General features: G+C 39.3%; 1 protein-coding gene across 1 annotated transcript in view; it reads left to right on the forward strand.

Moving 5' to 3' along the window:
- Bdp1 (B double prime 1, subunit of RNA polymerase III transcription initiation factor IIIB) overlaps positions 1-26,288 on the forward strand; it is a 96,145-nt gene that overhangs the window by 58,638 nt on the left and 11,219 nt on the right. The window contains 14 exon segments of the mRNA XM_052743439.1: positions 643-844; positions 1,068-1,261; positions 2,082-2,469; positions 5,415-5,537; positions 6,619-6,655; positions 7,083-7,175; positions 8,597-8,825; positions 9,373-9,533; positions 11,927-12,068; positions 12,273-12,450; positions 15,377-15,440; positions 15,938-16,124; positions 21,136-21,340; positions 26,078-26,114. Of these exon segments, the coding sequence (XP_052599399.1) occupies positions 643-844; positions 1,068-1,261; positions 2,082-2,469; positions 5,415-5,537; positions 6,619-6,655; positions 7,083-7,175; positions 8,597-8,825; positions 9,373-9,533; positions 11,927-12,068; positions 12,273-12,450; positions 15,377-15,440; positions 15,938-16,124; positions 21,136-21,340; positions 26,078-26,114 (2,240 nt within the window).

Below are 26,288 nucleotides of genomic sequence, written 5' to 3' on the forward strand. Positions count from 1 at the left end.
CTATATCCCTATTCCTTCCTATATCAGTTTTTCAGCATCCTAATTTAGGTCCTATCCATTACTGAAATACTTTCAGAAGTCCTTAGGTAGCTATTCCAGCTACTTTGATAGCTTTGGCTTTCTTTGAATGTTTAAACCTTGTTTTTGTCTGAATTGGGTTAAGAACCTTGAGACACTGCCTGTCAAAAAGACCTTTCCATGAGCTTTCAGGAATGTGGTAAGATAGACTTGCTGTCAAGCAAGACCATTGTGCGTTTGTTCGTGTGTTATAGCCCAGTTGAAGCTGTGTTTTAAAGTGCTGTTATAAAATCTGTGTTCAGCTTCTGTGGAAGTTGGGAGTGCCTTGTTTTTTCTCTGAAAATCACCTCAAGTTATATGAAACCACTGAATACCATAACTAGTGAGTGAAAGTAAAGAAAGATTAATACTATAAACTGTTCCCCAGGCTATAAAGAAAATGGAAGTCATAAAGCTTTTATGTTTTTTGTTTCATGTATAAAATGAGTATTTCATTTTACATGCTTGGTTTTATTTCCAATTTATATATAATCCTTTGAACTTAGAATCAGTTTGAAGCAGAATTGTTTAATGTTATGTTGACAGAGAGTTCTGTTCTTGAACATAACTTGTGCTTCATTCTAGGTGTGAAAATAAACCTCCTGTGCCTAGTCCAGCACAGCTGATGAGAAGGCGATTCCAAAAGGCTAAACCAAATTTAGGAGGAGCACACCATAAAAAAGAGCAACCAGGTGTAGAAAAAGACACAGCAGACCAGAGCACAGCACCAAAACCAGAAGACCATGTGCTGCAGGAGGGAGACTTGGACATGCAGCTTCCTCTAAAAGTAAGAGTTTGTCCCCTGGGTCAGGGTTGGCAAGAAGAGCAGTAGTCCTTGCTTTGTGCTGCACATATTTCCGTAAAAAGCTGTGATGTTACAAGCTGGTACAGATTTGAAGACTGATCACCTGTGGCCTTTTATGTTTAGAGGACTAGGCCAGACTGCTAAACCATATTAATAAAGATTGTTTCCATGGTAATATTACCTTTTTTCTCCCTCCCCCTTTAAGGAAAAGACAGAGGTTCTGACACCTCTGGAGATTTCAGCAAGAAAAGATTGTGTAGTTCCTGAAGAGTCGAGTTCTGCCAGAGATGATGCTCAGCTGAAAGCTGCACCATCAGGAGGTGCTAGGGACGAGATTGTGGAGGACCATCCTACATCATCTTTGGGACTTGACGAGCAGAGTCTCAGTAAACAAATTAGGTAATATTTTATTCTAGAGACTCAGAATAGGAAATAAAAAGTACTTATTCGTTAAAGAAGTTCTGCCTTAATGTACTAGTCTTTATTTACAAGCCTATTTTTTATTTTTATTTGTAGCAATGTGCAGTTTTTTCCTAGCAAACGATAGTGTGCATTACCTCAGTAATAAGAATGCTAATTCTAGTTTGTAAACAATAATGAACAATAACTTCCATAATTTTCAAGAAAGTGGGAAGGAACATAAGTTCTTGAAAAACAACATTGTTTTTCTAATCTGTTTACCCAGTAAGATAAACCAGTACCACTGTTTGATCTCATATTCATTATTGATTGGTTCCAGATATTTTGTCTTTTAGTGATTTCTAGTTTTGTGTTTATCTCAGTCACCATATCATAGGTATAAGGCCAGTATTCAAAACTTACTGTGCAACATTTATAGATATATAATTAAGAATTCACTCTGAATTAGATACTAAGAAGTAGTTAGTTCCTTTCTTATTTTCATGGCATATGTTTTTAAAAGAATGGGTAGGGTTAGGGATATAGCTCAGGAGCACATTTATGTAAGACCTTTGAGGCCTAGGTTCAATTCTAGCATCATAAAATGAGATGTATCTATCATCATCATCGTCACCAGTGCTGGGAGTTGAACTTAGTGCTTCACATGCTGGGCAAGTGCCCTGCCACCGAACTATACTCTTAACCCAGGATCTTTATTATAAAAGTTGGAACTGAGATTTTTACTCTTAACAGTTAGGCTTTCATTGAGATGATCCTGGTGCATACATGACTATAACTCTTATTTTGGTTCAACATCCAGCAGTCCACAACTATTGAAAGAATCAAATTATTCCAAAACTGCTCTGCATCGAAGAACAACGCTCTCTTCTGCCTCTGAGTGTGAGACAGATCACGGTGGGAAAAGAGCACCTAGGAAGATGAAACCCAATGTGCCCAAAGGACGGGGATCGAAACGAATTCGAGGTAAGACTGCTAAGAAGGAACCTAGAGCTTCCAAGTCCGTGTTGGTGACTCTTCGGGCTTCCCAGAAAGAGGATGAAGATGATGCTGAGGATTTTGATTCTGACTATGAGGAAGAAACCTGTCATCTTGCCCCAGAAGAATTAAACAAAGCACCAGTGTTTGTACCTGTTGGTCTCAGATCCCCTGAACCAGTGTCTGCTCAGATCGAAGAAACAATGGAAGAGGTAGTTTGTGTTCTTCTGTTTTGTTATTTTTTCAGTCTTTGGCACTTCACCTCCTTTAGTGGGTGATTATTTCTGCTCTTAGTGATTATTAAGGTCTGTCAAAAGTAGTTTATTTGGGGCTTAGTGAATAGCTTAAGGAAATCAGCAGAAGTGGCCTGTATGGCCATCACTCAGTTGTCACTGTCCTTGCTCTACAAGGGACTCAGTTAACTATGATAGAAACTTGCTTATCTGTAAACTACTTGTATCTGTAAACTGCTTAATCTACCTTTTAATTAATTTGAAAAAAGTTTTAGCAGGTGTTTTTCTATTAACTCTATAATAGGCTTTCTATATTGTGGTTGGTAGAGAAGATAGAATCAATCTCTCTCTTTCCTCTTTTTTTTATTTTTATTTTTCTTCTTTTGTTTCTTGTGTGTTATTTTTGAGGCAGGGTCTCATGTATCTCACATTGCACATTGGCCTTCAAACTTGCTATGTAGTCAAGGATGACCTTGAACTTCTGATCCTCCTGTGTCTACCTCCCCAGTGCTGGGATTACAGCCATGTGCTGCTTCTACTGGTTTAAGAAATGTTGAAGATAGCATCTACAGCTTCATATATATGAGGCAAGCACTTTACAGTAGAGCCATATCCTCAGTATCCTCCCTCCCTCCTTCCCTCCCTCCCTGCCTCCCTGCCTCCCTTTCTTGCTTTCTTTCTCATTTTTATCATTACTCTCCATCCAAAGGAACTCTTCATCTTGCAAATCTGGAACTCTTGTTTCTATATAGCCCCTGAATTTCAAATCCTCCTCCCTCTACCTCCCAAAAGCTGAAATCACAGGTGTGTGGTGCTGGAGATGGAACCGGGCCTTTTACATATGTGTGTGGTGCTGGAGATGGAACCGGGCCTTTACATATGTGGCATGAGCTCTACCAACTGAGCCACATCCCCCAGTCCCTGCTTCTCTGCTCTTGGTTCTTTTGGAGATAAAGTCAGACATGGATTTGCTAGAATACATGGTAATTCTGTATCTAAGTTAAAAAAAAGATGAGTTTTCCACAGTGGGTGTACCATTTTACTTTGTTACCAGTAGTGCTCTATGGTTCCAGTTTCTCCCTCTCTTCACCCCTTCTCACTCCCCCTGCCTCTCTTGCTCCTTCCCACTCCCCAGCCCCTCATTATAAGTGGTCATTCTACAGCTGCAGTATGCTTCACTCCTGGTTTTTTTGGTGGTAGTGCACACCTTTAATCCCAGAGGCAGGCATAACTCTGAGTTCGAGGCCAGCCTGGTCTACAGAGCGAGTTCTAGGACAGCCAGGGCTACACACAGAGAAACCCTGTCTCCAAAAACCAAACCAAACCAAACCAAACCAAAACAAAACAAAACGAAAACAAAAACAAAAAAAGCCAGCAGCCATTTTAATGTGAGTGGATGTGAGGTAGAGTACACTCTGCTTCCTCGTCACTGTGGCCTCACAGTCCAACTCTTTGGCTTTAAATTCCTGCTCTCATTCATTTCTTTGTCACTCATCTGGTTCACTGAGCAGAATATCTGAATCAGTTCTGTAGAAGGATTTAGAATACTTTCTGAGTCATTCAAGCAGAACCAGGAGTTTGCTAAGATGGTGGTGGTGATAGAGAAAACAATTCAAGGAATAGTATGTATGCTACTTCCGTTAAGAAATGATGCAGTTCTCAAGTCTGTAAAGGTACATTTGTTAATGGAGAGGAAAACCTACCTTTAATTTACTTAGGATTAATAATAACATGTTAAATGTCTAAAGGTAAATGAGTTAGAATTCTTGAAATTAACTGAATAATATTGAAAGTTCAAAGTAAGTATACTGAGTGTAAGTTTTAGTATATGCCAAGAAAATACCAAAGAAAGTTAGTTTTGTGGAAGGACTGGTTAATACTGCACGGAGTTTGATCTATGAATCCCCCCACCGCCGCCACCACCACCACCGCCGCCGCCGCCACCTCCACCACTTTGGCTGAAAGCTAATTGCTAGTGAAATTAGCTTCCAATAATCAAGCTTTAGGATATGTCTCTGAATTAATATAGAGTATCTTCTTAATGGCACTGTCTTTTCCCCTGTTCTGGCAATCAAAGTTAGGGTCTTGTAGACATGGACTCTGGACTATACTGAGCCTGTCATGATAACAGTTTTGATAACTGAACGGGGAAGGTTTAAATTGTATTTCCTTTAGGCTGGCTGGAGAGATGGTTCATCGGTTAAGGGTTCTTGGTGCCCAATCATGAGGACCATAGTACAGATCCCAGCTTCCAGGTCCAGCAAACACCTGTAACTCTAGCTCAGAGGGATCCAACACCTACTGGCCTCTTTAGGCTCATAAATATGATCATCTATACTGACCCTACACATACTTAAATAAAGTCAATCTTTTAAAAAAATTATATTCCTTTAACCAGCTGTCAAATGAAGAGTGTGAGTGAACCTGTTAACCTTGGGTATCAGGATTCATGCAACTGTGGGGTGGGGAGAGATGGTTGTTGCACTAGGAGTATAAGGTGATCAATATTTTTAAGCATATTCAGTCATCTCTAATATTTATGATACTGTACAATTTTAGTATTTTAACATAGTTAATCTGTGTTTTTCTTAAATTAGGAGTATAGAGGGCAGGGACCAAGAGTATCTAGTTTGACTTTGTATCTCTGTTTATATGCTTGTATTTTTTATGTTAGCAAATGGAGGAAATTGAGACAAAGTGAAGGGAATGGGAAGTAAAATGCCAGCTACTCAAAAGATTAGCTGTAGAGATTTTGAGTACTTGTAATAGACTCTGACCCCTCAGAAAAGTAATGTTTTCCTTTTACTAAGTTGTTAGTCACTAAGAATTACTGTCGTTTAGTTTTTAAATTCTGTAATTGTGGCATATGTCTTCATTCATGTTTGTAATTTATCAAATTGAAATAATAACACTTCTTACGACAGCTTGAGATAACCATGGATGTTGCAGACATAGGATGTGTAACTGTTGTTGAACACCAGCTTTCAGACACGGATGCAACAACTCAGGATGTGCAACCAGAAAAAGATTCGCATTCACCATCATTTGTAAGTACTTATACTCATATTTTGCCTTTCATATGTTTACCTCCCTAAAGAGTACAGAATTATTTCCATAACTTTGTTTATTTTTTTCCTCTTCTGTAAGGAACTGTTTGTATGAATAGTTGAGACTTGTGAATTATCATGGATTTTAATTTTGATTGTAAAACTTATTTTTGTGTTGTTTGGTAAAGCTCTGAGTATCATCATAGACTTTAACCTTAAAATTCTGAGGCGTAAGTCTTTGTTAAATAAATGTTACAGCAACTACACAAAATTAACTACACTATTATAAATCCTTGTAGAGATGGATTTTAAAAACCACCAAAAATCCCATGTGTTTTTATTTGGGTCCGTGAGTGTTTTTTTTTTCTGCATGTGTGTCTGTGTGTGCGCCACATGAGTGCAGCCGCTTCCAGGAGGTTTTTCTAGTGGGTCTACAGAAGAAACCTCCCTTTCCTCTCTTCCTGCCTTTCTAGAATTTGCTAGTGTTTTGTCATTTCTTAGCATTCCAACCTTGGCTTCCACTGCCTTCCGACATTCTTCCTGTATTTGTGTTGGGTCTTTTATTGACAAGTTGAATTAGAGCCAACCCTACAGGTTTGTTTTAAACTGAGTACATTTATAAAGAACTTTTCCAGGGAAATTTTACTTACAGTTTTGGAAATTTGAAATTCAATTTATGCTACTTTCCAACTTGAGTGTGTTTTATTTCTGTTTCTTGTATGATTGCCCTGGCTAGAACCTCTAGTTTGTGTCCTCTCCCAGGCTTTAGTTTTTATTGGGTAAAAACTGGTAGCAGATCTGACTAGAGTTGAAGGATTATGACTGTGAGGATCTAAGAATGGTTAGATGTATACAGCAATGATGAGACAGAAAATCAGGAATGAGATATAAAAGACTTTGGCCTTAAAGTTATTATTTCTGTTCTTATTTGTGAAGCTTTATGATCAAACATAAAGTAAAAGTTATTATTATAACCAAAAATATAGAAAGATTTATAAAATGTGATGCTTAAAAACAACAACAAAACCAGAACATTTGTTTGGGGGATACACTTAGGATGTTACTTTTCCTTTTTTTTTAGGAAATGGTCATAGGTGAACAGACCCAAGAAGAACCAGGTAACTGTTAAAGAATTGATTAAAACTACTTGGTTACTTGTAGCATGGTGATTAGCAGTGGCAGTAGATAAACAGGACAGCTTTCTAAAGTGTAGAACAATGACATTAAGCTGTTACCTTGATAGGAAGCTGGGATTCTCAGAACCTAACTTTAGAAGGTGAGCGTGGACTAGATAATGTTAAGTAAAGAAGTAGTGATGTTTCCTCTGGAGCTGCACAGTTGTTTAATGTGTGTTTTCAGGAACTAACAGTCAACATTGATGATCTATCTCTAAATATGTAGTATATGACCAAACTGTGCAATACTGGGATGGTGGTAGGAAGGCTGTTGAAACTGTTTATAGAAGGTGAGTGTCTGAGTAGTCTTTCTAAGTGAAGAGACTTCTGGATTCACTGTTCTGTTGTAATGCTGGTCTGTTTCCTCCAGGTCCCAGTGACGGAAGCACAGAAGCTGCCATAACTTTACTTACAATGGGAGACATAGTATTGCAGTCAGAGGTCATCACTGAACAGGGTGATGGTAAGAATGGAAGAGAGGCTCTTAGAGAACAATTTTGAGATAATGATGCAGTTGCCTTATTAAGAATAATTTGGGGGGTGGTACCGGAGTGATGGCTCAGCGGTTAAGAGCACTGGCTGTTCTTCCAGGGGACCTCAGATCAATTCCCAGAACCCACGTGGCAGCTCAAAGCTGTCTGTGGCTCCAGTTCCAGGGTATCTGATAACCTCACACAGACATACATGCAGGAAAAACACCAATGCACATAAAATAAAAATAAATAAATTATTTAAAATAAAAGAATAATTTGGGGCTGGAGAGATTGGCTGAGCTGTTAAAAAGGCTAGGCTCATAGCTAAAATACGTGAATAACTAGACTGGGCTTGGTGGCCTTAATCCCAAGCCACTGGGATGCAGAGGTAGGCAGATCTCTGAGTTTGCAGCCAGCCTGGTCTGCATAGTGAGTTCCAGGCCAGCCAAAGCTTGAGAGGAGATGGGGGCAGGGGAGGAAGGGAGAGGAGAGAGAGAAAATTTATGTTCATGGAATAGTTATCTAGTAAATCTTCAGCCTGTTTACCTGTAACCATCATAAACATCATTGGATAATGGAAGTCAGTGACCACTGATCACTTTATAGATATTTCTTTAGCAAAGGGTTCCTGCCTGACATGATGATCATAACTCTGATAAATCTATGAATGGGGCAAATAGTAGTTACTGAGATGATTTATTCTAAACTCTTCTAGTAGTGGAAGGAACCAAAGGAACTGCCAGTCTAAATCTTTAATGCATTAGGCCAACTTAGAAGCTATATAGTTATTGTTATAATTTTTATTTTTGTGGTATGGAGTATGGAACCCAGAGCCTTGCACTTGCTAGGCAAGTGCTCTGTAACTGAGCTAAATCTCCTTCCCCAGAAGCTGTGGTCTTTACTCATTATCTTTAACTACAGCTAATTGTATTCCTGATAATTGTTTTGACTGGTAATAGATGACCTGCCATTCATTTTAGTTGTTAGACTTATAAGTTCATAACCATGCATTTTTCGGGGGAATATGTAATCTGTGTTCCAGGTAGGGCTTCTTTCTCAGTGGCAGAATATTTTAGTGGAGCCTGTCACAGATTTCTAGTACATAAAGTATAATTTTCAAAAACTAATAAACGAAAATGTCCTGTCTTGAAATCTGTGTAGAGTATATAGTTATTGAAAGTAACAAAAGACTAGCTTTTACTTAGAGTACTCTAAAATTTTAGTGGTAAGAGTAATTAAGCTTATTACAAGTCAAATTTCTAATGAAATGTTGGATAATGAATTTAAATTTGTATCCTACTAGAGCAAACTTTAATTTTGAAATTAGACCATTATTGAATGTTGAGGAATTAATTTTATTCAGGTAGCTATTAATATTGAGTCAATTTTAATTTCCTATTTTTTTCTGCAGTAGGAGTATGTGTATTTCCTGATGTTCATTCAAAGGATAAAAGTCATGTTCCTTTTAGCCCAGATAATGTAAATCACAAAATTATTCATGAATATCAGGAGGTTTCTTCACCTGTGATTAGTATGTCGCCTGCATCGGTTGAGGAGAACAAGATTGTATCGGAGGAACAAAGTACTAGAGAAGAAGCTGTACTGGAGGAAGAAGTCCTGGAGGATACTGTGCCAACCAGGTTATTTTCACATTCAGTTCACAAGTACAGTTCAATAGCATCCTTCCTTCAGTTACTAGCATCTGTAGTGCTTCTACGTAAATTTAAAGTAGACAATGCTAAGTTTTCACACATTAATCTAAAGGTGAACTGATACTGATAATGGTTTATTGGTCTGCATATAAAATCACAGCAGTATGTTTTCTGTGTCTTTGGAACGTAAGTGAAATATGTTTATCTAACTGTGGTCTGTTTTACAAACATGGCTCTATTTTCTTCTGAAGTCTCTTAGTAAACTGAACCACTTTATAATTTTAGCATTCAGAAACGAACATTTGCCAGGTGTGGTGGTACAGACCTATAATTTTAGCCTTCTGGAGGCTGAAGCAGAAGATAGCTTGAGTTTAGGGAGCCTCTTGTGTGTGGAGACTCTATCCAAACAGACAAGCGAACGATCACATATAGTCTGATACCTGGATGGTGGTGTGTTGACTGTATCAGTACTAGACATAACACTGCAAAGGGACTCTTGCACACTCATACCTTTCTCTTGTCCCTTTTCTTCTAGGAATACAGCTTCGACAATGACCAAACATTTGAGACTGGAGAGTCATTTTACTCCACCTGAACCAGATTCTGAGAAGATCTTAGGGGTCTGTGGGCTTGAGGGTCATCAGGAAGTTGCCACTTGTTGTGTAACCAAAGGGACAGACGTGGAAATTCAAAGAGGTGAGTTTCATTTTTCTCTTACAAAATTACATGGACAAAAGATACTTTAGGGCCTGAGAGATGGCTCAGTGTATAAAGGCACTTGCCACATAATCCTGTAAACCTGAGTTTGATCTCTGGAACCTCTGTAAATGTGGAAGGAGAGAACTGATTCCTCAGACTTGTTCTCTGACCTTCACATGCTCATTGTGACACATGCCACTCCTGTAATAATAAATAGTTTTAAATTCTTATGTGTGGGAATATTTTGTTCACATGTATTTTGAGAGGGAGGGAGAGAGAACACACCTATAATTCCAGCACTCTGGAGGTCAAGGCTAGCTAAACAAAAAGTGTTGTGTTTGTTTATTTTAAACCAGTTTGATTGAGACACGATTCATATACAGTACAATTTACCTACTTAAAGTTTACAGTTCAGTGGTGTTCTGTTCACCAAACTGTATAATTACCACCATCAGTAGCTACTCTCCAATCTCAAGCAACCACTAATTTACATTTGCATATTCTAGACATGTCATGTGAATAGAAACATACAATCTGGCGTTTTCACTTAGCATAATGTTTTCAGAATTCATTTATATGGTAGCATATAAAATACCTTTAAAAAATTTACTGTCGTGTATATATGGAGTGGGGAATGAGTTTGTGGAGGCTGGAAGGCAGCCTTGTGGAGTTGGTTCTCACCTCCTACCTTTACAGGTTGCCATATTTTCTTGGTAAGAGCCTTTACTCACAGGCCCTTGTTTCTTTTTATTGCCAAATAATACTTCATTGTGTAAATATACCACATTTTGCTTATTGTGTGTGTGTGTGGGGGGCATGTGTGCCACTGTATACATTATATACATGTGGAGGACAGAGGGCAGATTTGGGTTTTCTCCATCTATGGATTCCAGGGATTGAACTCAGATCATCAGGCTTGCATACCAACTGCTTTTTTTTTTTTTTTAAATTTATATGTATGAGTGTTTGGTCTGTATGTATATCTGTGCCCTGCATGTGTGCCTGGTTCCTGCAGAAGCCTGAAGGGTATGTCAGACCCCCTGGAATTGGAATAACAAATGGTTGTGAGCTGCTGTGTGGGAGCTGGTACTCAAACTTGGATCATCTGTAAGAGCGACAAGTGTTCTTAACTACTTGGCCATCTCTCGAGCTCCCTCGTTTTCTAAATGGACTTATCATATTGTGATGTCTTGGTAATGCCTTGTGTCCTTCCCTTTTCCAACTCCTCTCCCCAAAGTCCTGATTCCTCAGGGAAAGCACTGGAAGTCACAGCTTTCCTAGATTATGAATTCATGGTTAAAACATCTGGATAATTAGCATCATTCCTTCCTAGTTTTGGGTCCCTGATATCTGAGATTTGCTTTCAGCCAACAGTTAGTTAATGGAACTGGCTTGAGCAGTATCCAAAAGTCCTTAGGTGGTCTGTCAGTTTGCCCCACACCCACCCTCTGTCTAGGTTCACATTACTCCTTTTATTTAGCAGTATTTTCCTTCCCCTTTGTGATACCATTTACACTTTTTATTATATTCATTTTGTGTGGGGGCATGCATGGGTGCACATACATACCTGTGCAGATGCTGTGGTGCACATGTGTGGTGGTTAAAGTATACCTTGCTGGAGTCATCTTCTCCGACTACAGTGTGAGGCCCAGAGGTTGAACTGGGTCGGTTAGGCTTGATGGCCAGTGCTGCTGTCCGCTGAGCTGTCTCACCTGGCGCACAAGTTACACCTCTCCAAGACGTCCGGTGTGGTGGCGTTAGACAGACCCTTTTGTGTTCACTTCTAATCCCCCTTTGGGTGTGGGTTTGTAATCACTTTTAAAATCATGTATTGCATGTGTATGTATGAGTGTGTGTGTGTGTGTGTGTGTGTGTGTGTGTGTGTGTGTGTGTGTTTATGTACATGCATGCGTGCCTGCCCAAATGTGTGGATGTGTGCTTGTGCATGTAGTGTGCATGTGCCACAGAGGATGTGAGACTATCAGATGACAACTTGTGGGAGTCAGTTTTCTCCTTTGATGTGTGGGTCCTGAGGATTGGACTCAGTCTTGATGGTGGGCACTCTTAGCTGGTGAGCCATCTTGCCAGCCCTTAATTTCAGTACTACTTTTGGTTATGATACTGTAGAGCTATTACCATAAAAGGGGATGCAATTGCTTCGGCAGCCAGGAATGAAATATGTGCAGTACAGGTTTCATTGATCGTGTTTGCTTTTCAAAAGTCTTGGCAAACCCCATTCTTCTGCCATGTGGATAAGCTAATTTTTGAAGTATGAGAAACTTGGAGGGGTCACGAATCTCTTCTAATAGAGGGTATGTTTCTAATATAGAGTTTTAGCTGTACTATTTTGAACTACATTTTAAATGTATTTTTCTTGTTTATTTTGAAAGAAACTGAGGAAAATGATTCCAAAGTAATAGATTTAGAAGAGAAAAGCCTGGACCCAGCAGAGTCTGAGGAGCAGAACCATTCGCCGTATGTGCGTGCTGTGGAAGGGCCCAGAGTTTCTCAAGAAGTAGTCCTACCAGCAAGGTAAGGTCAGGATGCTGGCGTTCGTTTTATATGGTGCCTCAGCTTCAACTGCAGGTCAGAGCTGTAGGATTGTATTGGAAATAATGCTGTTGTAGTTAACATTTTAAAAGCATGAAAATGTCACATGAAATGATAATACTTAGTCCTAAAACTAATTCCATGTTTGGTTGACCGATTTAACATAATGTACTGAAACTGTTTCAGAAGTGAAGATGAAGAGGAGAACTTGCAGGAAGTTCAGAGGTTGGGTGCTGCAGTTGCTTCATCTGAAATGGGGCTCCACACACGAGATTCAGGTCAGGGTCTTGGTGAGAGTCCAGTTGAAGAGCCCCTCAGAGAAAACTCTAACGACAGCAGCATGCTCATGCTTCATATGCCAGAGGTAAAGGAATCTCGTGCAGTAATGGGGAGTATGATTCTCTTTTTCTCCATTTAGAAAACCATTTCCATAGAGTACACTTTATCCTTTCCAGTTCCGGAGGCCTTTCATAAATATATAAATTCAGCCTGGTGTAGAGACTCAGACTTGTAATCCCAACTCTCAGGCAGAGACAGGAGTACTCAAGTTTGAAGGCAACCTGGACTATGTAACAAGAACTAGGTTAGCATGAGTTACATAGCAAGACCTTGTCTCAAAATACAAAACCAAGCTGGGTGTGGTGGTGCACACATTGATCCCAGCACTTGAGAGGGAGAGGTAGGCAGACCTCTTGAGTTCCAAACCACGCTGGTCCACATGGTGAGACCCTGTTTTGAAAACAAACAAACCCCCTAAGTATGTATGTTCACTTAACAGTTCCATCACTGATTCTCCAACACTCTTTGATTAGCTCCTTTCTGCTTCCTGCCAGCTCCTCACATCTGTGGTCCTGTGTGACTTTGGCAAGAGTGTACTGTGGACAGGGTGTGGTGACCCTTGCCTGTGCCCAGGGAAGAGGATCTTTGGAGCCCAGGAGCTTGAGGCCAACCTTGGCTCTGTAAAAACCTGTCTCAAAACCAAATACAAAAACAGCGTGATCAAACTTGTGCTCTGTTTCTGGTGTCTTAACCCCTCCAAGACCATAAAGCAGTAGTTTCCAACTTTTCTAATGCTGTGACCCTTTAATCCATTTCTTCATGTTGTGGTGACCCCCAACCATAAAATTATTTTGTTGCTACTTCATACCTGTAATTTTGCTACTAAATTGCAGCTACTATGAATTTTGCTACTATGAATCGTAATGTAAATATCTGACAGACGACCCCTGTAAAAGGGTCATTCAACCTCCAATGGAGGCGCAACTCAAGGGTTGAGAACCACTGCCATAGAGATATAAGAGCTATTATCCAGCTTTGTTATAAAAGCTTGAGAAATTAATTTCTTGCACCTTAGCTCTAGTTCATTCAGAGAAAAAATGTTTACTGAGATATTACATGCCTGACACTGAGGCACTGGGATACGGAGCCTTGGGCAACATGAGTAAATGAATGGTTGGATTGGTTTATAGGCATTGGGGCAAGACTCTGAGTGGTGGCCCTCATTGGGAGTTTAATCTCTGGAAATGAGAATCAGGCCTTAATACTGTCTTTAAAAAGTCCCTTATAGGAGAGTGCTTGAGTTTTGAAGGACAGAATAAATTAGCTTGTTAAAGGGAATGGAAAAGGTTTTAAAAATAGGTATAGAACACCATGATTTGTTAACGGAAGTCGAAAGTAAGGAGTTTGTCTACAGCCAATGTTTAGAGATTTCTATTGCTTCCCCAGTTGTTTTTTTTTTTAATCTTTTGAAATAATTTCAGATTAGAGAAAAGTTACAAAAATCTTTTAAGAACTTTCCTGTATTCTGTTTCTTGGAGTCATTGTTAATTTCTCTTACTTATTGTTATTATTATTTTTGGACTGGCTCTACATGTTGTAGATACTTTGTGTGTGTGTGTGTGTGTGTGTGTGTGTGTGTGTGTGTGTGTGTGTGTGTGTTTGTTTCCATACATAGGCATGCATGCAAATAGCATATTGCTTGTAGAGGTGTCTGAGGACAGTCTTTGGGAGTCTGCTTCTTTCACCATGTAGGTTCTGGGGATGGATGAACTCAGGTTGCCTGCTGAGCCATCTTATCAGCCTTGTTGGATACTTGTAAAAACTTGATTGATGGCTGGCAAGATGGCTCAGTGGGTAAGGCGCTTGCCACCAAGCCTCTCGACCTGAGTTTTTAACTAAGACCCACACAGAGAATGGGCTCCCTCGAGTCTACTGCTGACCTGTGCAAGTGCTCAAAACACCCACACCATAAGTAAGTTAAGAAGGACTAGAGAGATGGCTCAGCAGTTAAGAGTACGTACTCCTAAGGTTTCAATTTGGTTCCTAGTATCCACATCAGTTGTCTCTGGCCTCTTAAGGGCATCCACACACATGGCATGTATGCACAAAAACACAGAAGTAAAAATAAAAATCATTTGTTTTTAATTCAGAGAGTGATGAATGCTGATGCTCAACTAGTTTTCTCCTGAAAAATTAATAAATACAATAAAACTTGATCTGTGTGAAAGTTACAAATATGAGTTGTAACCATAAATAATATCTTTAATAAGAAAAAGATTTTATCTTACAAAGAAGTGGCAGTGAGTGCTGCCTTCAGACTCAATATTACCATACTGTACAGTTTAGGGCTAGATTACTACAGAGGCAATGCTGTGTTATCCCTTTTGTGTGGTGTAATGTCACTTTGACCTGTTATTGGAGAGGCTTTCTGATCACTTGGCTAGGGTAGTGTCTGTGAGATTTCTTGGGTATAAGGACCTTTTCTCTCCTTTTTGTTAGGAATTTGTCTGGTGAAACCCAGCTTTTGTTATCCAGTAGCTTTGGTATCCATTGACGAGCCTTACTTGAGTCAATCTTTGGCATTGTTTGTTTCAAAATGAAAGCCTGAAGATATCAACATAGAGAATTGCAATCTATCTATTGGTAGTTTGTGGAAAACAGGAGGGGACCACAGTGTAGGGAAGGAGAGTAGTTTATCTCAGTTGAGATGTTCCCTACTCAAGTGTCTGCTGCAATGGGAACATGGACTAAGTTGAGTTCAGATCACCACCCTGACACTTCAGAAATGATAGAATACTCACATCTAACAATTTAATCAGGATATTGTAAGCTTGTGTAAATCAGTCAAATGTCCATTGACTAAAAATCCAAAACTAAAAAATCTTTAAAACATTTAAAATTGTGCATTTTAAGATAAGCCTTTAAGTATGGAGACACGGTCTCTTTGCCATATGTCAAACTGTCAAACTTTCTCAAGCTTCACTTTCTTTTCAATTTTTTTTAAATGGCAGAGTGTTCCATCTAATGTTCCAGAAGTCCAACAAGAAAATATGATCAATCCTCAAGATGTAACAGGTATGAAAAACTCCTTTCAGCAAGTGTCATAGATAATATATAATTTGTATGTTTAGCTTTTTTTTTTTTTAAAGACAGGGTCTCTCTGTGTAGTCCTGGAGCTTAGCTTGCTAAGTAGACCAAGCTGGCCTTGAACTCACAGAGATACTGCCCCCCCCCCCCCCCCCCCCCCCCCCCCCCGGCTGGCATTAAAGGTGTGCTCTACTACCCCTGGCTTGTATGTAACTGTGGAAAAGCACAAATAGACTTACAAATAAGCCAGTGGCAGTGGCAGTGGCAGCCATAGGATACAAGTGTGACGTTTACCAATTGTATTCAGAATTATAAGTGCTTCCCCAAAATATTCTGTCTATGCTTTTGGGATTGAGGCTTGGAGGATGTAGTTTAGTTCTTTATTTAGTCTTGGTGTTGTAAGTCATGAGACTCTTCAGAGATGAAATAATGTTTTTCTGCTCCTTTTGGTTTAGCTTTTCATTCTTAACTTTTAACTTTGACAGTGAATCTATTTGCTAATCTACAGCAAGATGGAGAAGATGAACAAGCATTCATTTTAACTTTGGTGGAAATCCCAACTGATGCAACAGAAGGGTTCACTGATGCCTCCATGCAGTTAATGCCAAGCTCTTTACTGCCAGCTCCTATATTGGTCAAATCTGGAAACACGATAGAAAGAGGTGACCTGAGGTAAAAAAAAAAAAAAAAAATGTTAAACTGTTTTACCGGAGAAAAGACACTTCATGAATCAAGCATTAAACAAGTTAACTATACAGTGCCATTTCCATGTCCGAATATAGTGGTTTGACCTTGTCTGTTCTCCGTTCCACCCTCTTACACTTTCCGTACTGCTCCTCTCTGTCATTTGCCCTCAAGTCCAGCTGCTGTTGCAGAGGTTTTTTCAAAGTTCCAAGTCTTACGTTAAGATTTGTTTGGAGTTGTTTTTTTGTGTAGGATGAGACAGAGGGATCTAGGTTTTTTTGTTTGGTTTGGTTTGATTTTTGAGGGTTTTTATTTTGGTTTGTTTTTAGACTTAATGTATATGTATGAGTATTTTGCTTATATGTATGTATATGTACCTGATTCCCTCGGAGGCCAAAAGAGGGCATCAGATCTCCTGGAACTGTAGTTACCAGGTGGTTGCTTGTGAACTACCATGTGGGTGCTGAGAACTGAACCAAGTTCCTCTGCAAGAGCAATAGGTGCGTTTAACTGCAGAGCTCTCTCTCCTGCCCCAGTGGTTCTAGTTTTAAATCTATATGTGGACATAAGTTTTCCCAGCACTATTTGTTGAAGAAACTGTCTATTCTACACTGTATTGCTTTAGCACCTGTGCTAAGAATTAGCTGTAGATACATGGGTTTGTCTGTTTGCTTGTTTGTTTATCCGTTTTCTTATGCTCTGTCCCCTGTTTCTGTCACTATGGCTCTTCAGTATATTTTGAAGTGGGTGTTTTGACACTTGCAGCATTGCTTCTTTTTCTCAGGATTGCTTTGGCTGTCCAGGCTCTTGTGCGTCCGTGTGAATTTTTGTATTGTGTTTTCTAGTTCTGTGGAGAACAGATGTCTTCAGTAGGGTCTGTAGGTTGCTGTGATCAAACACTGTGATCAAAACCAACTTGGAGGGAGGGAAGGATTATTTTGTACTTTACAAATCCCAGTCCATCATTGAGGGAAGTCGGAACAGGAACTGGAGACAGGAGCTGAGGCAGAGGCCATGGAGGTGTGCGGCTTACCTGCTTGCTTTGCTTGCTTTCCCCGGGGGCACTGGCTCAGAGCTGGCACCACTCCAGTGGCCTGGGCCCTCCATCTTTAATCATGAATCAAGAAAATGCTCCACAGACTTGCCTACAGGCCAGTCCTGGTGGGGTATTTTCTCATTGAGCACCTCTTCCCAGATGACTCTGACTTGTGTCAAATTGACAAAAATCACTTTAACCAGTGCAGCTGATTTAGCAATTTTAACTCCCCCGATCCATGAACCTGGGAGGTCATTCCATGTTCTAGTATCTTCAATTTCTTGACTGTGTGTAATTTCAATCACTAAAGTCTTTTACCTGCTGTGGGTTTTTTGTTTTGTTTTGTTTTTGAGGCTCTTGTGAACGGGATTCTTTTCCTGGTTTCATTGTCAGTTAGTTTTATTATTGGTATATAGAAATGTTGATTTTTGTCTATTTTTATATCCTGCTTAGTTGCATTTATTTACCTGTTCTAAGAGTCTTTGGGTGGAATATTTTGAATTTTCAATGTGTAGAATCATATTTGCACATAGGGATGATTTGACTACCTTCCCTTTTTCTGTCTCTTTCTTTTCTTAATTGTTACAGCTAGAATTTCAAATATGTTAATCAGAGAGTGGAAATCTCTATCTTGTTTCTGATCTCAAATGCTTTTATTTTGTTCCATTTGATATATCATCTGTGAGTTTGTCACAGTGTTTATTGTGTTGTAGTGTCTTTGTATACATCATTATTGCAGGTTTTTATCATGAAAGTTCATTACATTTTAGCAGAGACTTAATTCTTTATCTCTTGAGATGATTATGTGATATTCTTGATTGTATTTATCTGTTCTGTTATTGATTTGTATATATTAAGCCATCCTCACTCTTTAGAATGAAATCAACTTGGTCATGATATGATCTTTTTAAGATACTTTTTTTTTTTTCAGTTGAGTAAACATAGGTTGAGGAAAAGTGAGAAAGAACTCAAGAGAGTGTGAGGGGTTACAAGGGAGGAATGCTTATTTAATTATTTCTACAAATATTTATTGAAGATTTCTGCATTGTGTTTAGCAAGGATGTTGGTCCATAGTTGTCTTTACTGTGTCATCAGGTTTTGCAAGGTGATACTGGCCTCATAGAGTAAGTTTGAAAGAGTTTTGTTGGGTAGAGTGATTTTCTTTAAGTGTGGTAAAATTTAGTAGTGAATTCCTCTGGTTCTGAGATCTTTATTGAGTGACTTTTTATTACTACTTCAATCTCAATTCTGTGTTGATTATTGATCTAAGTAGGTCGTTCCCCCCCCCCCTCAGTTTTGGTCGGTCATATGCACCAGACATTTATATATTTCTTCTATAGTTTCCAATTTATTGGCGTATGGATTTCAAAATATTCCTTAATGATCTTTTTCATTTCAGTGGTATTGTAATGTCCCCGTCACCATTTTGGGGGCAGGTGTTCTCTGTTTTGATAGGTTTGGCTAACTGCAAAGACTCACCTGTTTATTTCATTCATCCTTTCTTTCACTTCCCATCTACCATGGTTGGATTCAGTTACTGCCTTCCTTGAGCCTTGACTGCACACTATATTTTGATGTTTTTCTTTTGTGTGGGGCCTATGTGCATGGAGGCCAGAATGCAACTTTGGATGACATTCCTCAGGTGGCATTCACCTTAGTTTTGAGACAGTCTATTATTGGCCTGGACCTTATCTGATAGGCCAGTCTGGTTGGTTAACAAACCCCAGAGATCAGTCTTTGTCCACCTCCCTAATCCTGGGAATACATGCATGCCACCATGCCCAGCTTTTTTTAATATGTGTTCTGGACATTGGACCTCATGCTCCCCCCCCCCCCCCCCGACAAGGTTTCTCTGTGTAGCTTTGCGCCTTTTTCTGGAACTCACTTGGTAGTACAGGCTGGCCTCGAACTCACAGAGATCCGCCTGACTCTGCCTCCCAAGTGCTGGGATTAAAGGCGTGTGCCACCACCGCCTGGCTAGGACCTCATGCTTTTGAGGCAACTACTTTACCAGCTTTATTTTCCTTTTTAATGTTAATTTTACTTTCTTAGCTGTAAACTTGCTACTTAGCATAGCTTTTCTATATGGGAACTGGAATTACAGATGGTTGTGAACTACCATGTGTGCAAGTGTCCCGACCGCAGGGCCCCAAATAAACGCACAGAGGCTCAGCCAGTAGCTCAGGCTTATTACTAACTAGCGCTTACATTTTAAATTAACCCATTTCTTTTAATCTACATTTCTGCCATGTGGCTTGTGGCTTTACCTGTCCTCTATCACATCCTGCTTTCTCTGAGGCTGACTGGCTGGCATCTCCTCTAATTCCACCCTCCTCCTTCCACTCATTCTCAGTTTTGCTTTCCCCCCAACTTCCTGCCGGGTTACTTACTGGCTTATCAGCTCTTTATTAACCAATGAGAGTAATACACATTCATAGTGTACAGAAGGATTATTCCACAGCACATGTAGGTGCTAGAACCTAAACAGAACAAGTACTCTTTCTCATTCTTTTTCTTCTTTTAATTTTTGGTTTTTCGAGACAGGGTTTCTCTGTGTAACAGCCCTGGCTGTCCTGGAACTTGCTTTATAGATCAGGCTGACTTCAAATTCAGAGATCTGCCTGCCTATGTCTTTCAAGTGCTGGGCTTAAAGGTGTGCGCCTCCTCCTCCTTCTCATTTTGCTTCTTTTTTTTTTTTAGGTGTTTTTGTTTAGACAGCGTCTATGTAGCCTTGACTGTCCCAGAACTCTTTACATCAATCAGGCTGACCTCAAACTCAACAGAGATCCACCTGTTTCTACCTCCTGAGTGCTAGGATTAAAGGAGTGCACCATCACATCTGGCCAAGAACTCTTCACTGCTGAGCCATTTCTCCAGCCTCTCACTCTATAATTTTCTTCAAATGGGTGTCTCACTGATTTAGTTAGACTGACTGGCCAATGTCTCATTGTCCTCCTCCCCCACCAAAAAAATAAAAGCTCTGAGGTTGCAGGCACATACTACTGCACCTGGCTTTTTATGTGGCTCCTGAAGATCTGAACTCAGGCCCTCATTCTTAACGGCAGCACTTTACCGACCCAGCCATCTCCCAAATCCCTTGAGTCTAGGAATTTATTTTCCCTTCTGATTTCTTTAATCACATTTTTGTGGGGGTGTATTATTAAATCTCTGTGTGTGAATCCATTTGATCTTAGTGCATCTTAATGTATCTGTGGTATTTTGTCTGTCGGGTTGATTTATATTGTTGATAGTTGGGTGTGGAAAGATACTCATTCTTACTGTATTGGGGTCTATCTTTTCCTTCCACATCAGTCTTGTTTGTTTTATAAAATTGAGTACTATGATATTCGCTGACATTGTTGGTGATTGTTGTTGAGGTCTGATTTAGTAATTATGTGGTAACTTAGAGAAGACAATATGTTTTTATATTTAAGATGCCATTCAAACGTACATACTTGGGACAGGTATGGTGGCATATGCCTTTAATCCCAGCAATCAGGAGGCACCCATCTAGAGGCCAGAGTGACCTCTATATAGAGTTCCAGAACATCCAGAGCTACATGAAATACCCTGTCTCAAAAACATGAACAAAACAAATAAACAAATAAAAAAAACAACCAAAAAGTGTATATGCTATACAATTCTGTTTTGTTGTTTTCTTGAGACATGGTCTAATATACTACTTTTCTTCATGTGACACATGTTTGATCTGTTATTTGAGAATTAAAGAGTTACAGACAAGGAAAACACTATACATATATTCCTTCGATTTAATTCAGTATTGTTAAAATTGAAGTTGTAAGTCTTTAAGTATGGGTGCACCCCAAACTGTTATTTTTGTTGCTGTGGCTATTATTTACTAGCTTGTATTTCTGATACTCATTAGGACTCTAACTGGAATAGTTCATTAAATAGCTTCTAATTCACTGGTTTTGCATGTATTGTTTTTTTTTTTTAATGTAGTGGGAGTTTACAAGCAGCTTCAGTTATTCAAGATGCCGTATGCTTATCTCCTTCTGAAAGTGGTGATTCTGAAAAGCTTCCTGCTAAGTTGGATCTTATATCTAGGAAGAGATTTCGTTATAGTCCTGATGAAAACATTTTTGTACCTCCAGCCAAAAAGTCCTCAATTACTCCGGGAGTTGATTGTCACGAATGTGCCTCTGAGGTAAGATTAAATTATTAAACAAGTGTCTTGGCCATATTGCTAAGAATCTATTTATTCTTCCCATCTATCCCTAAACTTTTACACATATGTGTACACACACACACACACACACACACACACACACACACACACACACACACACACACGGATGGGTGGATGGATGGACGGAAGGACGGATGCATGACCGATGGACATATAAAAAATATTTCTGATACTTCTCATCATTAGTAATCCAGGTTAAGCTATTTTGGGATGACCATTTTAACCAGTTCAAAAAAATAACAGATGAACCTTTTTGAGGAGACCTACAGTGCCTGAAAATAAGGCCAATAGCTTCATGTTAGTCTGGATCTTCACTCTGCAACCCACCTAGCAACTGGGGGCTGTAGATGAACAATTTCAGGGCTCTGAATGAATTTTCTGATGTGTGAAAAATAATAGTAATGTCTTCCTCATCATGTGTTAACTTTTCCTTTGCTGTCAGGAGTAAAATCAGATCTTCTGAGGCCCTGTATGTTCCGTTCTGTCTAATGTCATTTTGTGCTGGTCTCCATCTCACTGTCCAGCCACATTGGCCTTCCTTCAGTTCCTTGAATGCTCTGTAGGTCCATCGTGTCCTGAGGCATTTCATTTGCTGTCCCATCTGTGTGGAGCATATCCTTATGAAACATTACAGACTTCGCTCAGTCATCACTACCTCAGGGCCCAGTCAGACTTTATAGATGCAGTCCCTGTTCACTGTTAGTAGTTTCCTGGTACCCTCTTGTTTTTGTTCTGTTTCTGATATTGTTTGTAATGTGTAACTTCACTGTGAAAAGTCAGTTTCAAATTATGTGCTGAAAAGAAAAGTTGAAGGCCAGCAGTGAAAATATCACTTATTTGTCTGATAGGAAAATTTGGTATTCCATATTCTTAATTTTTCATGTTTCTTGGCAAAATTAAGCATCTTTCCATGTGCTTAAGAACTACTTATTTCTGTTTCTTTCTCTGTGAAATGACTTCTATATTCTTTACCTGTTTTTTTTTTTTTTTTTTTTTTTTTTTCCCGAGACAGGGTTTCTCTGTGTAGCTTTGCACCTTTTCCTGGAACTCACTTGGTAGCCCAGGCTGGCCTCGAACTCACAGAGTTCCGCCTGGCTCTGCCTCCCGAGTGCTGGGATTAAAGGTGTGCGCCACCACCGCCCGGCTCTTTACCTGTTTTTTAAATGTATTATTGATCTCTTTCTTTCTTCCTCTCTTCCTTCCTTCCTTCCTTCCTTCCTTCCTTCCTTCCTTCCTTCCTTCCTTCCTTCCTTTCATTCATTTTTGTTTTTGTTTTTATTTTTTGTTTGTTTGTTTAATTTTTTGAGACAGGGTTTCTCTATGTAGGTAGCCTAGTCTGTCCTGGAACTTGCTCTTAGACCAGGCTGGCCTTGAACTCAGAGGTCTGTCTCTGCTTCCTGAGTGCTGGGATTAGAAGCCTGTACCACCACACCTGGCATGACATTTTTCTTAATGGATCTGAAAGACTTACGTTTTTTGTTTTTGTTTTTGTTTTTAATGTGAATTAGTTAATGAGATGGAAGTATTTTTTTAACTACCTTTTTTATGCAGATTTTTTAAATTAACTTTTTCTGCTTTGCTTTGTTTTTTTTATAAGTTATTTGGCACACACTGGGCTTTGCATTAGAAGGTAGAAAGCAAAGCTAGAACAGAAATTCTTTTGTCTGTTTATTGCTTATTTTTGCATTGCTGGGAGCTATATCTAGGGCCTGGTTCATGCTAGCCAGGTGCTCTGCCACTGAGCTATTTCCCAGGTCTGTTGATGAAATTTTTGTTGTTTTGTTTTTCAAAAGCAGAGCCTAGCTGTGGAACTCAGATTGGCCTGGAACTTGGGATAGCCCAGGCTGCCCTCAGACTCATGATTGTCTGCCTCAGCCTTGAGAGTGTAGTGATGTGTCATCTCCCTGGCTATTGTACTATTGTATGGTTTTATCAGAAGTGTGACTGTGTGTGTGTGTGTGCGCGCGTGCTTAATGTTCTTTTTACTGTATTTATTTATTTGAGATAGGATCTCACTATGTACTCCAGACTAGGCCCCTGCTTCAGTATCTAGAGCAGTGGTTCTCAATCTTCCTAATGCTGTGATTCTTTAATCCAGTTCCTCATGTTGTGGTGATCCTCAACCATAATATTATTTCTTTGCTACTTCATACCTGTAATTTTGCTACTGTTACAAATTATAATGTAAATATGTGATATGTGACCCTTGTGAAAAGATCATCTGATCCCCAAAAGGGTCTTGACCCATAGATTGAGAACTGCTGGTCTAGAGTCTTTAGATTATACATATATGTCACTATTTGTGACCCATTGATTAAATTTACTTTGCTATAGGGGGGAAAAAGCTTTAATTAGTACACTGTAAGGGAACAGTGACTTGGGTGGTAAATTAACTTTAATTTTAATTAATTTTGCTCACCACAACTTTATTTTTATTTTTTAAAGCAATTCTTTTTATCCTTAGTTGTTTTATTTTGTGTGTGAGTGTTTTGCCTTCATGTATATAAATGTTCCACATGTGCATTTTGTGCCACAGAGGCCAGAAGATGGTGGGATCCCCTGAAACTGGACTTGTAGGTGGTTGTGAGCCACCATGTGGGTGTTAGGAACTGAATCTAGTTCCCCTGCAAAAACAATAAATGCTCTTAACCACTGAGCCATCTCTCTCTATCCTCCTTACCTTAACTTTCTAATGAACAATTTTAAAATTAGAGAATGAAAGACAGACTAATAGAACATCTCACTGTCCTCAGTGGTTTGTTAGCATTCTCTTAAAGACAATCTGTTGAAAAATATTTCAGCAAAAGGCATCGCTCAGCAGTAGAGCACTTGCTTTGTGTTCAATGGGCCCTGGGTTTAATCCCTAGCAGTACACATACAATTCATCAGGTAACTGGGAAAAAAGATAGTTTATATATATTTGTTTTGTTGTGTTTTATTCTTTGGAGATAGGGTCTCACCATGTTCCTTTGGCTGGCCTGGAGCTCTCTATGTAGATAATGCTAGCAGGTAACTCACAGAGATCCACCTGTCTCTGCCTGCAGAACACTGGGATTAAAAGTGTGTGTCCTACCTTTAATGTATCACTGAACCTGTTCAAAAGTGATGAATGTGGGTAAAGACTCAGTGGACAGAGTGCTTGAGTTAAAGCATGAGGAACTATGTTCAATTTCCAGCACCCAAGTAAAAATGCCAAGCATGGTGGTGTGTGCTTGTAATCCTCGTGCTAGGCAGACAAATAGGAGGGTCCATGGGTAAAACAGTCTAGGCTTATTGGTAAGCACCAAAGAGGTGATTAATTTCCTGAGGATGACACCAGAGGTTGTCTTCTGACCTCCACCCACACTCCTCCCCACTCATTTAAAACTGTAAAATGCAAATGAAAAATGTACATTGCTATCAGTATATTAAGAAAATATATATGGGGCTGAAGAGTTGGTTCATCAGTTAAAAGCACTTGTTGCTCTATCAGAGGACCTTGGTTTGAGTCCCAGCACACACATGGTGGTTCACAACTATCTGTAACTCCTATCCCAGTGGTTCTGATCCCCTCTTCTGACCTCCAAGGGCATCAGACAATCACATGTGCAGAGGCATACATGTAGACAAGATGTTCATATACATAAGAGTAATAAGATTAAAAAAGAAGGGGCTGGAGAGATGGCTCAGCGGTTAAGAGCACTGACTGTTCTTCCAGAGGTCCTGAGTTCAATTCCCAGCAACCACATGGTGGCTCACAACCATCTGTAAAGAGATCTGGTGCCCTTTTCTGGCCTGCAGGCGTACACGCAGGCAGAACATTGTATACATAATTAATAAATAAATCTTAAAAAAAAAAAAGAAAAGAAAATGCCTGCTGACCTTATTTGTCAATTTATTTTATAAGCTTTTTATTTTAACAATTAGGTATTATGTATGCAAAGTTCCTCCCTGACTTCTTTTTCTTTATTTTAAGACAAGAAAGATCTGGTTATGTAGTCCAGGCTGGACTTAAACTCTGGATTATTTTTACCTCTGCCTCTCAGGTTGGGATTATAAATAAGTGCGGTAGCCAGCTTTCTCCTACACTGTTTTCAGCCCAAAGTAGCATATACTTTGTTTGCTTGAGTCCAAGAGTTTGAAATCTTGGGCAACATTGTAAAACCCTCAGTCTTTTTTACTTGTTCCCTAAAGAATGGATAGTTGTGTAATAAATAGAATTTTTCTCCTCTCCAATTATATTAGACTTTGTGAAGTTATGAAGTAGACTTTTATCATGTAGAATCATCTTTCCATTTCTGAAACAGACTACTAATTGACCATGATGTATTAGTTTGTTAATTGACTCCTTTTAAAGGCGTTTGAGTTGAGGGTCATAGATGGACCTCAGTGGTAGAGCACTTGTTTAGCTTGTGTGAGGCCCTGACTTGCATACTCAGCACCATGAACATGAAAAGATTGTTTCATTTGATATCTTTTGGGATTTGGCAGCTGATATCAATATTATCCCTGAGATAAAAGACATTTGACAACTTTTACTTTTCCACTGTGCTCTCGAGCAGGGTTAAGTATCAGCATTGCATCTTTTTCACAAATGCTTAGTTGGTGGTATCATTCTGTCTGACTCTAGAGCTTTCACTACAGATGATGGAGGGGATGGAATTTTAATTTTACTTAATAAATGAACTTGTAACTTTTTCTGTTTTCTTGAAACAGGTATGTTCAAAGGAATTAAATGTTTTTGAGAAAACAGGTGAGTGAGATCCATTTAAATATGACTATATTTTGCTAAGTACCCCTGATTATTTCTGATGCATCTTGGGCTTGAAATAAAGCCTTATTCATTTTTATCTTGTATCACAAACCACTGTAACTTACTCTCTAATATGGCACTAGCAATAATTTTTTAAAAAGTTTTTAAGAGCCA

The sequence above is a fragment of the Peromyscus californicus genome, unplaced genomic scaffold, assembly GCF_007827085.1.
Source record: "Peromyscus californicus insignis strain IS unplaced genomic scaffold, ASM782708v3 Scaffold_18__1_contigs__length_77618521, whole genome shotgun sequence".
Taxonomy (NCBI): Eukaryota; Metazoa; Chordata; class Mammalia; order Rodentia; family Cricetidae; genus Peromyscus; species Peromyscus californicus.